Source organism: Gnatocerus cornutus, chromosome 1, assembly GCF_029298725.1.
Source record: "Gnatocerus cornutus isolate USDA-ARS CGAHR chromosome 1, icGnaCorn1.1, whole genome shotgun sequence".
Taxonomy (NCBI): Eukaryota; Metazoa; Arthropoda; class Insecta; order Coleoptera; family Tenebrionidae; genus Gnatocerus; species Gnatocerus cornutus.
This window is the reverse complement of record NC_142233.1, coordinates 29,715,522-29,729,616: the sequence shown is the minus strand read 5'-3', so window position 1 is coordinate 29,729,616 and position 14,095 is coordinate 29,715,522. Positions and strand designations below refer to the sequence as shown.

The 14,095-nt window shown below is 33.8% G+C and overlaps 3 protein-coding genes across 4 annotated transcripts; 2 read left to right on the top strand and 1 right to left on the bottom strand.

Moving 5' to 3' along the window:
* The first annotated feature begins 3,088 nt into the window (after positions 1-3,088).
* On the top strand, positions 3,089-4,208 carry LOC148181458 (uncharacterized). Its single transcript, XM_088037694.1, has 3 exons — positions 3,089-3,417; positions 3,468-3,906; positions 3,957-4,208. The coding sequence occupies exons 1-3, from the start codon at positions 3,403-3,405 to the stop codon at positions 4,109-4,111; spliced, it is 609 nt and encodes a 202-aa protein (XP_087893820.1). The 5' UTR covers positions 3,089-3,402; the 3' UTR covers positions 4,112-4,208.
* A 374-nt stretch (positions 4,209-4,582) lies between these two features.
* Positions 4,583-5,782, top strand: LOC148181457 (uncharacterized). Its single transcript, XM_088035135.1, has 3 exons — positions 4,583-4,694; positions 4,979-5,330; positions 5,375-5,782. The coding sequence occupies exons 1-3, from the start codon at positions 4,680-4,682 to the stop codon at positions 5,581-5,583; spliced, it is 576 nt and encodes a 191-aa protein (XP_087891261.1). The 5' UTR covers positions 4,583-4,679; the 3' UTR covers positions 5,584-5,782.
* Positions 5,783-6,320: 538 nt separating this feature from the next.
* Positions 6,321-12,478, bottom strand: spab (space blanket). Of its 2 annotated transcripts, none has more exons than XM_088045223.1 (5): positions 12,317-12,478; positions 8,661-8,802; positions 8,328-8,460; positions 7,396-7,637; positions 6,321-7,137 (listed from the first exon to the last, which is right to left on the bottom strand). In XM_088045223.1, the coding sequence occupies exons 2-5, from the start codon at positions 8,793-8,795 to the stop codon at positions 7,003-7,005; spliced, it is 645 nt and encodes a 214-aa protein (XP_087901349.1). In that variant the 5' UTR covers positions 8,796-8,802; positions 12,317-12,478; the 3' UTR covers positions 6,321-7,002. The 2 variants fall into 2 exon arrangements, with proteins under 2 accessions (XP_087901349.1, XP_087901357.1); XM_088045231.1 differs by having other exon boundaries at positions 7,396-7,634.
* Positions 12,479-14,095: the final 1,617 nt, after the last annotated feature.

Here is a 14,095-nt window from a genome sequence, read left to right as displayed (position 1 = left end):
AATAAGCACTCTAAATTCGCTTTTTTCCATTATTTTGAAAATATCAAAAGTAGCTTCACAAAAACTTCAATACCTTGAAAATTAATAGTCAAAATGTCATGAAATTTTGACACGTATCTTTTGAAGGTTGAAACTATCCATCGCATAAATTTTAATTGTGAAACCAATTTTGGGTTAGTCCCGGGACTTTTTGACTGAAGTGTTAGAAATACGAGAATAGAATTTGGAGGCATTACTACTTTTGACACGCTAATTAACGCTGCAAAATTTTAAAATTTTAGATCCAGAAACACATGTTTTTGAAATTTTTATTTTTAGGACGAACTAAAAATCTCTAAGATTATATTAGATTAAAATTATTATTTTTGGTAATTTAAGAGAACAAGATTGAAATTTAATGATTTAATAATTTATTTTAATCCGAAGTAAAAATTTCCATTATTGTGGATAAAATTTCGTATTTTCGGTAATTTTAAAAGTACAAGAATTAAATTTAGAGGCATTACTATTTATGCCACGTTTATTAATTCTGCCGAATTCCAAAATTTTAGAACTAGAAATAAATTTTTACAATTTTTTTATTTTATCCCGAACACATTAATTAATTCTAGGAATTCAAAAATCAAATTGTAGGCAATACTATTTTTGACGCGTTTATTAATTCTGATGAATGCTAGAACACACATTTTTTTGAAATTTTTTATTTTAGGACGAACCAAAAATCTCTAATTTTCTTGATTAAATTTCGTATTTTCGGTAATTTTAGAAATGCAAGAATGCAATTTTAAGACATTACTACATTTGACACTTTTATTAACTCTGTCAAATCTCAAAATTTTAGAATCATAAATAGATTTTTTATCCAGTTTTATCTTGTTTTCTGGTATTGTTTCAAATATTGGCTTTTTAATTCTTCACATTAGGAATTATTTTCTATTTATTGATATTTAATTTTATTGTTTTAATATTTTGCAAAGTTTCTGAAAATGCAGTTCCAAAAATATTTATAATTAATGTTTTAATATTTATATTGCGTTTTAGTCGTTATGCTCAATTTAATGTGAATTATAATATTGGTTTTACCACATTATGCATGTAATTTATCTTAGTGAAATGGAGCTTTTCATAACACTTTGTTGGTTTGGATGATGTAAATATAAATTATTTGGAATAATAAACCTACATTATTTTAAAATGTTCATGAAAATGGCGTTTAAAGGTTAAAATATATTGTACATGGTTTAACTTATCAACGAAAACAAATAATATCTTCAGCAGAGAATGTTAAAATATGCAGAATTTGTATTATAATAAACTTTTATTTTTACAGTTTTGCAACATGTCACCTTTCCATTCGGGTCGCATTGGTCACAAAGTTATTTTGACTTTCTTTAAAAATATAATTACGTGTTATTTTTATCTGATTATAATTGGTTAGACTTGTGTTCGAAGTCTGAAACATATAATTAAATGCTAATTTTATTTGAAGTTCCTTCATATAATACCATTAATTATGAAGTATTGTAAATAAAATTTAGAAATAATTTTTGTTTAACTTTGCCGAAGAAGTAAAGTTGTTAACATTGTGTTTTTAACTAGGTTAAAATGGCAAAAAATCATTACTTCTGCAGTAAGTCCCTTTGTTTCAACTGCATTTTAAATAAATTTTTACCTTGGCGTTCCATTTAATCAGATAACTTTTTAAATTGAATTTTGCAGTTGTATAAATAGAGTCCAGTAGAAAACAAACAACCTTTTAAGAATCGTGTTCCTCTTATCTAAACGGTGCCACTGCTTTACTTTATCAGAATTACTATCAAAATGTTGTAAGATGGTGAGAATGGCAGTTGTTATACACTTTTTAAAGGTGTATCAGCTGCGACATAAGTTTAACGATGATGGATAGACGGTTTTCTTATTAATTTTTCATTGTGAATTTTTTGCGTTTCATTGTATGAGGTTTCTTTGGCCAGAGTTAACCTTGTCATTACTTACAGCGGAACAGCCATTCATCACGATTCAAGTGACAATAAAGAACACAAAAAATGCAGATTTTTGTATTTAAAATTACAATTGTTTAAATAAATCAAGATGGTATTTCAGTTTTTGTCTTCTGATTCTAAAAAGTACCAAACAAGTGACTATCTTAACCTCGATCTGCGGTTTTATTACAATAAAAACAAATAAAATTGTATATATTTATAATAATATTGAGCTTCTTTTTGTCGTGGAAAATGAATTATATTTGATGTCTTTCAGTATTTCTGATAACAGAAATTAAACGTCTCCATGTTAATAAGCATCTGTCACGAATTAATTACTAAAGCACGAAATTGATTTTCACCGGGCACATAAATTTTGTTTTTCTAATGTCTTCAGTGCTCCTTGAGACGTCATCAAGTGAATTTGGCTCGTTCAAATTTGTAGTAATTTATTGCAGGATATGGCATTAACTCTATAATGGTATTACAGTTTTGACAGTTATGATTCTATAAACTATTAACTGGACTATTCTTAATAAAACTTTAGCTGTGTTTTGGAATGTTAAGCCTCGTTAAAATGGATTATTGTCAACCCGACCTTGTTACACAATTTCAAATGTATCATTTTTGATCTTAATATTCTTGTTTCTTTAGGATCTGAAAGAACATGCAAGTCAAATTCTTTTATTTGAGAACGAACGAGTTTCTCAGGAAAGTTACTTTTCTGTATAAGTTAAAAGTACTCATTTATATGGTCAACGTAATCAATCAAGGACAGAAATAAAAAGTAAAGTCACCTTCTATTTTGAAAAAATGCAAATCATTTTTATTGCATCCATGTTACCGAAGTTTCAGTCCGCTTGCTGCGAGAATGCATAAAATATTTCGTGGCGGAAATTGGAATAAAAATTTAATTTCTATTTCCGTATGAGTTTTGTTTTCATCTCTGATCAAGTGTAGTTTGGGAACTAATCAACTAGGACTGTTTTGCATAATTTAAATCAATCTTTAATTACACGTACTGGAGGCTACACTTGAGGTCATATCTAAATTCAATACACATCGCAAAGGTCATAAGTGGGTGCAGTCCCTTTGCGTAAAAAGGCCTCAGTGGTTCGATAACAACTGCATTAAAGACGCGCCTTGAGTGCACGCTTTGGAAAGGGCATCCTCATTTTGTTATATCCGAGGCGTGGTTACTTCACTTCGTTGAATATTCTCCGGTATTGTTACCACATTCGTTTCAAAAACCCAACTATTGCAGAAATTCGGTTAAAAACGTTCTCAAGGTGGTGGTGGGCCATTGTTAATGTCCCATCTCGTAAGTTCATGGTTATCCCATGGGTAGGGTGTGGTACCGCTATAAATAGAGCAGATTTCGGCTGATTGTCATTGTAAATTCGAACAGCAAATTATCAACATGTTTGTAAAACTGGTAAGTACGAAAAAAGTGAGTGACTAGTGATGGTGACGTGATATTTTCAGGCCGTATTAGCTTGCGCTTTGGGAGTAGCCCTTGCGGTGTACAGCGGGCCCTTGGCTGGAGGAGTCCCAGCTGCCCAGTTCCCCGCAGGAGTCAACCCTCAAGCTTGTCCCAATTATCCCAACTGTGCCAACCCTTCCGTCGCCGTCAACCAAGTACCCGCCTCTCAGTTCAACGCCGCTCCTCAGTACCAACCCGCTCCTCAATATCAACCTGCTCAACAATACCAAGCAGCTCCCCAATACCAACCTCAGTACAATCCTGTACCTCAATACCAATCTGCCCCTCAGTACCAACCCGCTCCTCAACAATACAACCCTGTTCAATCTCGCGGTCAGTACGCCCCCGAGGTACAGAACGCTTTGGACAGAGGTGAGTACATCGGAGACGGTGACTACCACGGTGAAGGTCTCGCTGAAGCCCTCGCTCCAGGATACCAAGGTAATTAATTAGGTGCGAAGACAAGTGTGTTTCTAACCGATTATTTCCAGGACAAGCTCAAGCATACAACCCCGCCCCAGCCTACAACCCAGCCGCCTACGCCCAACCTCAACACCATCAATTGCCTGCAGGAGTCGGCCAACCTGCCCAGATCCCTGCCGGTGTTGATGCTCGCTCCTGCCCCAATTACCCCTTCTGTAGTTAGATTCTCCGAGCTAGACTGCCAGCTGACAACATGTTGTTACAATATTTTGTAAAAAATATAGCCTAAATTAATTTAATTTAATAAAAGTTAGAACAAATTTCAAGCTTTTATTGGGCGTGATGTCATTTACCCAGATGAGAAAGGCAAGTGCTGAAACAATCGTGCGTTCTTGAAAAATGCTTTGTTACACCGGTAAGGTCACAGTCTCATTATGAGACAGAATAAGGAAAGCCTCACCTAATAGAGGTATTTCAACTTTTTATCCGATACCAGCAATTTTTTTTGTTTAATGGTTGAATATTTACCATGGCAATGAAGCATGAAACCTTGGAAATAATGTGACAGAAGGCGAAGGAACAAAGTTTCGAACTTATCACACGTTCATTATTGCAAGGATCGTACCCTATTATTGCGTTGCTTCTATATTTTATTCCACTTACGTGTGGGATCGGTATTAAAAATATTGATACTGTTACATTTTCTATGCAACGGGTGGATTAGGTGTGGTACACGTATAAATAGAGCACATTTACCTCTTTATTCAGTTCATTTCCAGCAAAATAGCAACATGTTTGTAAAACTGGTAAGTCACCACCACCCCCACGCACCATCAGTGAAAACAGTGCCCAAAAAGGATTATCTAGTGAAAAGTGCTGTGATCAGAGTGGGGGATTCCCATCTCTCCGGGGATTCACCGCATTCTTAGTGCATCTCTTTAATTGAATATTCAATTCGCTGTGTACCGTTATTTGCTGCGTCACACTTTTTTGCCTTTTACTAATTAACATTAAAATCGCGCTGTAAACAATATGCAAAGTGTCAACAAAACCGGCTTCCTTTCTTCCTTAATTCTTGTTCACTTTTCAGACCGTTCTGGCTTGTTCATTTGCGGTGGCCGTTGGTGTGTGGAATGGCCCCCTCGCTGGAGGAGTTCCAGCGCACCAGTTCCCCGCAGGAGTGAGTCCTCAAGCTTGTCCCAACTTCCCCAACTGCAACAACCCCGCTGTTGCCGCTAACCCCAATGCTCCAGCCCCGTACAACTCTGGTCCCCAATACAATGCTTACAATCCCGCTCCTCAATACAACGGATACAATCCCGCACCTGTTCCACAGTACAATAATCCATCTCTTCAAGCTGCTTTGGACAGAGGTGAGTACGTCGGAGATGGCGACTACCACGGCGAAGGACTCGCTGAAGCTCTCGCTCCTGGCTATGCAGGTAAGTTTATCGCGTCGAATGCAAGTTCCTACTTGGTATTTTAGGACAACATCAAAATTGGAACAATGGTGGACAATGGAACAACAATGGTGGGCAATGGAATAACAATGGTGGACAATGGAACGGCAACCAAGGTGCATGGAATGCACAAGCAGCTCCTGCTTATAATCATGGGCTTCCTGCTGGAGTTCCGGCCCAGGTTCCGGCTGGTGTTGACGCCAGGTCTTGCCCTAATTATCCATTCTGTCACTAGAGCAAGCGGTACAGTCAGCTGACAACATGTTGGCTTTTTAGGTTTAATTTTTTATTCATGCTGTGTTCGAAAGTTTCCTTAATAGGTGGATTTTTCATATTTAACTGTAATTCTCAAGACTTTTACATTACACCTATGATCAGACGATGTAAATTATACCATGTTATAAATAAGAAATGAATATATTTTATTATTTCTATTCAGATTTATTTATATTTTAAACGAACTCTGTCCCGAGCGTTTAGCGAACCCAGAAAGGATTTTTCTTCTTAATTTTTTCCTTCTCTTCCTCGATTTTTTATCCAAATTGGCTCATTTTAATTGAACGGGACTTACAGATTATAGCGTCTGGAAAAATTTAAAACCAAAGGAGTTCGTCCGGCTTGCAATTTTTCTTTTGTTTTCAAACTTGATACGCTTGTTCGGCGTGCGGTTTAAACTTCCCATCAAAGGCCAAAATAAACCAAAACATCTTTTGACCGAGTTTAATTTTTTTTGTGTGGATATTTCTTTCCTTCCTAGGGAGAACTTGTATTTCACATCATTGATCCAAAAATAGATATTCAAACCCCGTAAAAATACCTGCAGCGAAATTTATCAAAAAAGAGTAAAAGAATGTTGATAGACAGGTTAAAAGTTTCTTCTTATTTTTATTTGCCGCTCAAGAGTTTAAAGAGGATCGTGATTAGAATTTTTGCTGTAGTAAAAAGAACAGTGGAGAAGGGTAATGAAAGATGTTTGCTGTAGACATTTATTTAATATCTCGTATATGTTTCACAGTAAAGTAATATAACATCAATATAATTATGATATGTATATTATGATATGTATCAATCTCGTTCCATCGAGAAGTTTGCGCTCAAATATATGAAGCAGTAGTTGAAAGCCCCCGTCCGCGATTAATGCAACACAGCTTCTGTTTTTTTCTGCCTTATTCGTATCATGATTAATCGCGAAAGACTTTCTGGCGCAAATCATAATAAATCATCACAGTTAGACGGTTAAAAGTTCTGAAATATTACTCTGTAAAATATAACTCTTGTGCGTTCTACGAGAAGCACAATCATTAAATCTTCTTACATCTATTAAGTACTACGATATGTATTTTTTATCTTCTCAATACTAAATCTAGGCCAGATTTAAAATTTGATTGAAAACACCTTAAACACTATAAATACCTCAGCCAATACATAAAATTGAAATCAATACGCTTACGGATGTTATGTTTTGCGATTATCAAGAATTTACGTTGTACGTTTCTATTGGAGGGCTCGAAATAATAACGTTAGTCCAACTTTCTCAAATCAATAATACCTTTACCTTATTAGTGTACAATAAAAAACGAAAATCAATGAAACCGTACGACGTAATTTCCGGCGTAACGATGAAATGTACAGGTTTCATGGGAAGAAAAATTACTTAGTGCATGGGTCTTTTAAAAGATGCAAGACCCGTAAGCCTCTTTTCTCCAGCAGTGTGTTGTATGGTGTTTTTAATTTGGTCAGACGCCACTGGGCCTATGCATACCAAAGGATCCTTGAAATACGAGCAAACCTGCAAAAAACAATTCCAGTCATATCGACCCTATTCCAAATTTAGGTCGCGACCTCATTTTATGACACAAAGAGATGTGTTGAGAATACAAGAGCCTCTGGCAAACGCCAAAGTTTCAAAGTCTTGGTAATTAATTAGATGTGACAGGCATCAAGATCGCAACCACTTAAAAGTATGTATTAATTGCAGGAGGCTTGCCAATTTATTAGGGAAGATAAACACACATCAAAGTTACAGTCTTCTAATTCTCTTGCTTACCTTTCTTGGTGCTTGCCGATGGCGTCTCTGAAGTTGACAACATAGTCCTCTGGAAATGTCGCATTCGCTTGACATGTTGCAAGGTTCTGAGTATTGTTTGTCTTGATGTACAGGAGGTCTGCAAACTCTTGTAGACACACCTGGTTCTGATTCCGCACAAACAAGACCTGATTCGCAATCGCTGTCTCTTCTGCATAACTCGCCTACTCTGCGCCCATAAGCAAATAAGCAGGATCCGACTACTGCAACAAGTTGCGGAATCATTTTGAGATCATTTAGAGGTTATTTAAGAGGGCTCACATTACTGGAAACTTTTTGTTAAATGATGCGATGTTATATTGTGAGAGTTTAAATTCTTTGAATTTCACTAAAAAACTCAAAAATTGCCGTAATTTTTTTGTCTTTGGAGTTTTTAGGAGTTCTTTACGACTTTCTCGTATTTATAATCGTATTATAATATAAAATGAATGTAAATCATGGAAACAAAGCTCTGTAAATGTTACCGACGTTGACATTTTAATAAATGCCTGTAGAGATAATTCACCTCTGCTACATATAATGAACAAATGACAAATTGTTTCTAGTAATGTGATTAATAGGATTTATGCACAACAAAGCAACGTGGTAAGCAGAATATGAAATAAACATTCCAACAAAGCCAAAGGGCTTTTGCATTAGCTCTATTCTTAAGCCGTGTAATTTAAAACTTCTTTAGTCACGACATGTAAGAAGAAATTTCAAGTCAAGTGTTGGCAATAAATTTCGTGAAATTCGCCGACATCCCTTTCGACGACTTTCACCCATCACATGTTTCCGTCCCGTTGATAGTATGCCCACGCATTCTCGTCCTTTTGTAAGATTTATCTACTTTTCATCACAGTAGTTGCATTATTGGGGCGTAAAAAGGAAATGGTGTAATTCAGGGATATTACCTCCATCTACGTCGACACAAACAGAGCCAGGGCAACAGTGTTCGTTTGCAGTGCAGCGTTTACCATAGCAGGGCTCGTCTTCGCCTTCACTGGGATATTCCTCTAAAATTCCTTCTTCTCCTTCGCTGGCTCTCTGAAAATACATTTTATCGCAATTTTAGTTTCTTTTATTGAATTTCCGTCAATGCAACGGAGAAAATGTCGTTTTGTTAGTCAAGTAAAGATAACATTACTCAAAGAACAAATAGGATCGATTCCAATAAAAATACCATTAGTAGTAAAGTGTTCTTAAACGCATTCACTATTTACACAATAAATTAATCGAGCTCTTACCTGAATAAACCCCCCATGGCCTCCATAGCCCATGTTTGCCAACATTTCAGGGGAAAACCTATTGAAGAGGCCTCCCCAAGCGTGTGCTTTATGACCCAAAAGGCAAGCCATAAATAATATGATGAGAGAACGCATGTTGAGTCTGAAAATATGAAAACAATTTTCTGGATTGCGTTCTAAATTGAATGTTCGCGCGTTGTTTTAGAGTTAAATTGAGGTGAATACCCCAAGGTTTATTATGTTTTGTTGTCATGTTTAATTAACTTAATACGATATTGTTATACTAGAAACGTGGGCAGAGCTGAATAAACATGTACAATCGATATAAGTGAAGGGTTGAGTATTTTTGACCGATGAAATAAATGAGTTGGCCTTTTCACATAATAGCTACTAGTTAGTCAGAAATGTAATTTATTCTGAGCTTTCATTTGTGATTACGTTCAACATTTATATTTAGTCGTAAAGAAAAAACGAGAAATAGATTTGTGTTTGGATGAGTTATCGATCGGTCAGGTGTTTTGTATTCTTAGGTTGTTTGCACGATCAATTCAGTTGGTGGAAGGGAGCTGACGCTGGCGAGTTCATTTTAGTGTCAAATTCAGAAACGTGGAAATTTTTACTAAATTACAAAATTTATTTTGTTATTAATTTATTGTTAGTGCATAAGTACGGTTCACAAACAAACAAAATTAATATATAAAGTTCATTTTGTTAATTAAGTAGTAACATCAAAACAAATATTGTTAAAAAAACTGAAAGTCATATAATTAACTAAACTGAAATTTGTAAATTTTTAAAGTTTAAAAAAAATATTATGGAATTAAAATTAACACTAAATACCAAAAATTTGCAGTAATTTTTGCCTTAACGCCCTTCGTTTAAGAACTAGAAGACTCTTAATTGACAAATGAGCGCACATATTGAAAAATTACGAATCCAGTTAGAAGTTACTTTGAATTAGCAGTTTTTCTAAAAAGTGATATTGAAATCAGTGCAGTTCGTGGAAGTTTTGTCACTAGATAGCATCTAAGCCCAATCAATGCCTTTATAATTAAAATAGTAATTTACACATTTCAAAAGTTTGCCGACATGCTTTAGTTTATGGTAAAGTGCATTAAATTTGTTTAGCAGCAAGCGGTTTGAGAATATCATAGAAATTTTCTCAACAGAGATATACTGCATCGCAGGGTATTTAGTATTTAATAAAGTTCTACCAGAGACTTGAAGATTTTAGGACAGTTTGATGACACGTTTGAGACCTTGTAAAATATACATGTAAATATACATAAGTTTTTGGTTTATTACACTTTTTATTATTTCCGTTGTTTTTATATTTCCTGCACCTACCGACGACGATCCAATTCTTAAAATTTTGGAAATTTTACTTCAAATTTGACAAATAATAAAATCATTTGTTTGGCAACGAACTTGATACATGTGATTTTTATTTTGTTTTTTTTTTTCAAATATCGCATCTTGTTGGTTATCTTAAGAATGCTTTAGAAAAAAAAAACAGAATTTGTTTTAAGAAATCCAAAGACGAATTGAAAATTGGACGTTCCAGTGATTGTGACAAACTGATTGATTGTAAGAAAAGTGGAAATAAAAATTTAAAATCTTAAGAGAAGCACGAAAATATTAGAACTTCAACCTTGAAAACGCATCTTTACTACAACCCATAACTAATTTTTTCGACTTTTCCAATTACAAAACTGTCATTACATTACTTTTTCTTCGCAGGCAATAAATTAAATAAAACATGTTACGAAGTCATGTTGTAATTAACTTACATAAATTACGACAGCTTCCTACAAATTTAATTATTATGCCGTTATCATACACCAAACGGAAATTATTCACACAAGAATTTTTTACTTGATTGAAACCTCTGATAAGAAAAGAGTGGATAAATTTGTATATGTCGACCCTTGTTAAACCTACTTGCTTTAACTTGAAAGGTGCAGCTGTTGGGTATTGGAGTTTCTAGTAACTTCAGCATTAGTCAACTAAGTTTATTTTACAAAAGTAAATTTAATTAAGAGGCACTTCTGTCATAAACACAAAACATGTACATTGTACATGCTAATTGGATATTTTCTACTTAGAAAATGCGTTGTCTGAAAACCGTTTAAATGACAATGGGCACAATTTTGTATCTTTAGAATGCATTATTTATTACTATTGCATGTCCAGTTCATTACTGTGAGCAAAGTGCGTCCGATCATGCAATTTTCAAATTTGTTACCTGCGACGAGAAAGACATTTGACTATATCAAAATTCTAAGTACCAGTTGCAAAATCGTTAATAAGATCTTAAATTTAGGTCTCCTAACTCAGATACTTTTTAGAGCGTTTCTGATCTTATCTACATATTTTCCGTGCAAAGCAAATTATGGATATTTACCTACATTTAGCTTAACTTATCTGGAGGAACAGTCTTTTTACAACAAAAGTTAACAGGATTATCTGGACCTAATTGCGTACCTTTAGGACACGCCATGTCTTAAAAAGAAAATAAAACAAATTGTTTCTGTCTGTTTTATCGGCCACTATAAAGTCTTTTCTTGCATCACTTTTGTCATCGACAGGAAACGAGTTTGGTTAGATTCTAGTAAATTATTATTAATAAATTCATAGTTTTATGATTGTTGTTAAATTCTGAATATTGCTGCAATTATTGTTTATGTCACATAAATATGGCCGTATTTTAAATTAGCAATTAAATTATAATATAAAGTGTACAATAACAAATAATTAAAACCGCAATTTTCTTTATGGTTCAGTTAAAGATTTATAGAGCTTTAACTGTATCAGTTTGTTTTAATATTAATTAATAAAAAGTGGAGGAAACTTTAAAAGAGCAATTTTTGTTCAGTTCGATCAACAGATTTTTGCTATTAAAATCGAATAAAATGATTGTTTCTGTATTAAGCTGTAATAGATATCGTTTTAAAGCTATTACGCTGTCAGCGTCGATTACCTGCATGCGAAATGTTTTATACAATGACAATAAAACAACGCATTTTGTTAACAATTAAATAATATCAATTAACGAAACTACAAGTTTGAAACTTGGACTAAAGTTAAAGTTTTTTGTCGGTTCTAAATGAGTTGGTAAACTTTTTACACAATGTGGCGCAAATAAGTTTCTAGAGAATAGAATTGTATCATAAGTTACGACATTAAGTCGTTAAAACAGACAAGTTATGAAGAAAATTAGTTTATTTATGTCAAAAGAGAATTCCCATTAGTTGTCGCAAGTTGTTCAACTCCCCTGTCGCACATATTTGTGCATATAAGGTTCTGTAATATAGTCCGACAAGATATTACGAGGTTTTCCACCTCTCCTAAGTAATGAACACGAAAACGTCTTCTCATATACCTCCATAAATTCCTTCCCCGTGATTAAATTTAATGAAGAGAAAAGCTAAACAAAAAAGAAAGCTCCGGTGCACTTTTCACGTAATTGCAATGTATAAAACTTTACGCTCAAATAAACTCCATCTTTAAACTTTTATGTTTCATAAAAATGTCGACGGCTCTATTACCGCGCGAAAAATGGACTGCAAACAAAGAAAGGGTTGATAAAGTGGTAAAATATCAAAGTACTACAATTTCATTCATGATTTTCTTGGCGGTGGTGGATTTTAACTTACCCCGTGAATTTACGAAGTGATGGTTTTAGTTAATGAATTAGAAATTTCACCCCCGAACTAAACTATACGTCACCACTTACAACCCTTGTGTTAATTCAAGGGTGGCTGTTACGGCACGCTACTGCAGTCTGGATCCATACAGGACTTTCAGTTATATGCCCTGACCTCGGCAGGGCTCGGAAAGGATCGGGCAGGATCACGGCGTGGGTGGCCATGTTGAATAAGGAAGCTTTTAAGCTCTATATTTGGAATAATGATTTTTGAGGTAACTATCCATAGTTAAATAGCTAAATTACGAAGCGTAAATTTTGCTCTTTGATGCGAAGACTGAGTTCCTAGCTTAACTTCAGGAGTTTATTAGTTCTAATTAGTTAGTTGAGCTTTTATTAATTACCGTGCACTTGAAAATAATAACAAAGTATGTACTTTAAAAACAGAGAAAACAGTTTTGTTTTTTGTTCTAACAAGTAGAATTTCATGCGTTTAATTGCCTCGAGTTATTAAATAGAGATTTGGAAGAATATTTTAAAATGTATGCTCCAATAAAAAATTGCCTATTCTTATTTTTTCTCGAACCGATTTTCAGCTTTGTTATTGTTTACAAGACACTTTCATTCGACTAGAAAAAATAGTTTCACAGACTACAAAGTTGTGGCATTTTTCAAAAGGTCAGGTCAGGATAATCCGTTATTTTTATATACACTCTCAGAATGTTAAATTTGTTATGCTTGATAAATTCAACCACATGTATTGATTCTTGTTAAAATTTCTTACATTCATGTCAGGTTTATCGGGTAAACTTTTTGCGAAGTAAGGCTTTGTGTGGGCTCGAACGAGATGAAAGACAACTTCGGTTTAGATTTAAACGTAGAATTTAATTTGAAAACTCAGATACACGTTTTACGTTAAAATATTCGCGGGGCTTTGAAAGTTCTGATGATTCGGTGAACGCTTTTGTGTTTATTTTAGTTTAATAGTTGGCTACTAATTTCCACAGAAACTGTTGATTATAGAAACTAATATTTGAGAGATTTTTCAATCATTTTTTTTTGGAAATGCCACTAAAGTTGGAACTTTGTTAGTGTAGTTGCAAAACGAAGAGCTATAAATGTTACTGTGGTGTTTGCAGCAATTGCAACGTTTAATTAACTAACTTTAATTACGAAAATGCCCGAGGTCTGCCTCAATCAAAGTGATCATAATTAAACAATGTTTTAATCAACTTTAAATTAATTTCGTAAAAATTTTTAATTAGTAGTTGATAAGATGTCTCAGTTTTAATCTGTTTGTCAAGGAAAATGTCAATTCAGATTTGATGGATATTCAACGATGTATTTATTTATAGGTGGTAATTAGCACGTGTTATTAGACAAAAATTATTTTAATTAATGCATAGCTTTCCAAGAATCTAAAGAGAGAAATGTCAATGTTAACTTTTCTGCTTTCACGTATCAAGATCATTCTATGACACAGAATAATCTTAACATCTTTGACATGATAGCCGATTCTGATTTTCGAGTCTTTTAGATAAACAATTTTTCAAAAAGCACTTAATCTTTTGAAGATCGTTAAAAAAACATTAAAAAACCGGTGAAAAGCTAACAACATTTTTTTTTTATCTGATCTTTAAGTACATTTTATCAAAATGTCATAATCATTGTTAAATTTATATGATTTTGATATAAAATGAGATAAACTAAAGTCTAAATTTGGAAACTGGAAAACCCAATCTTTATTTATATATAAAATTAACTAAGAAGACAATATTTGTTGATGCGA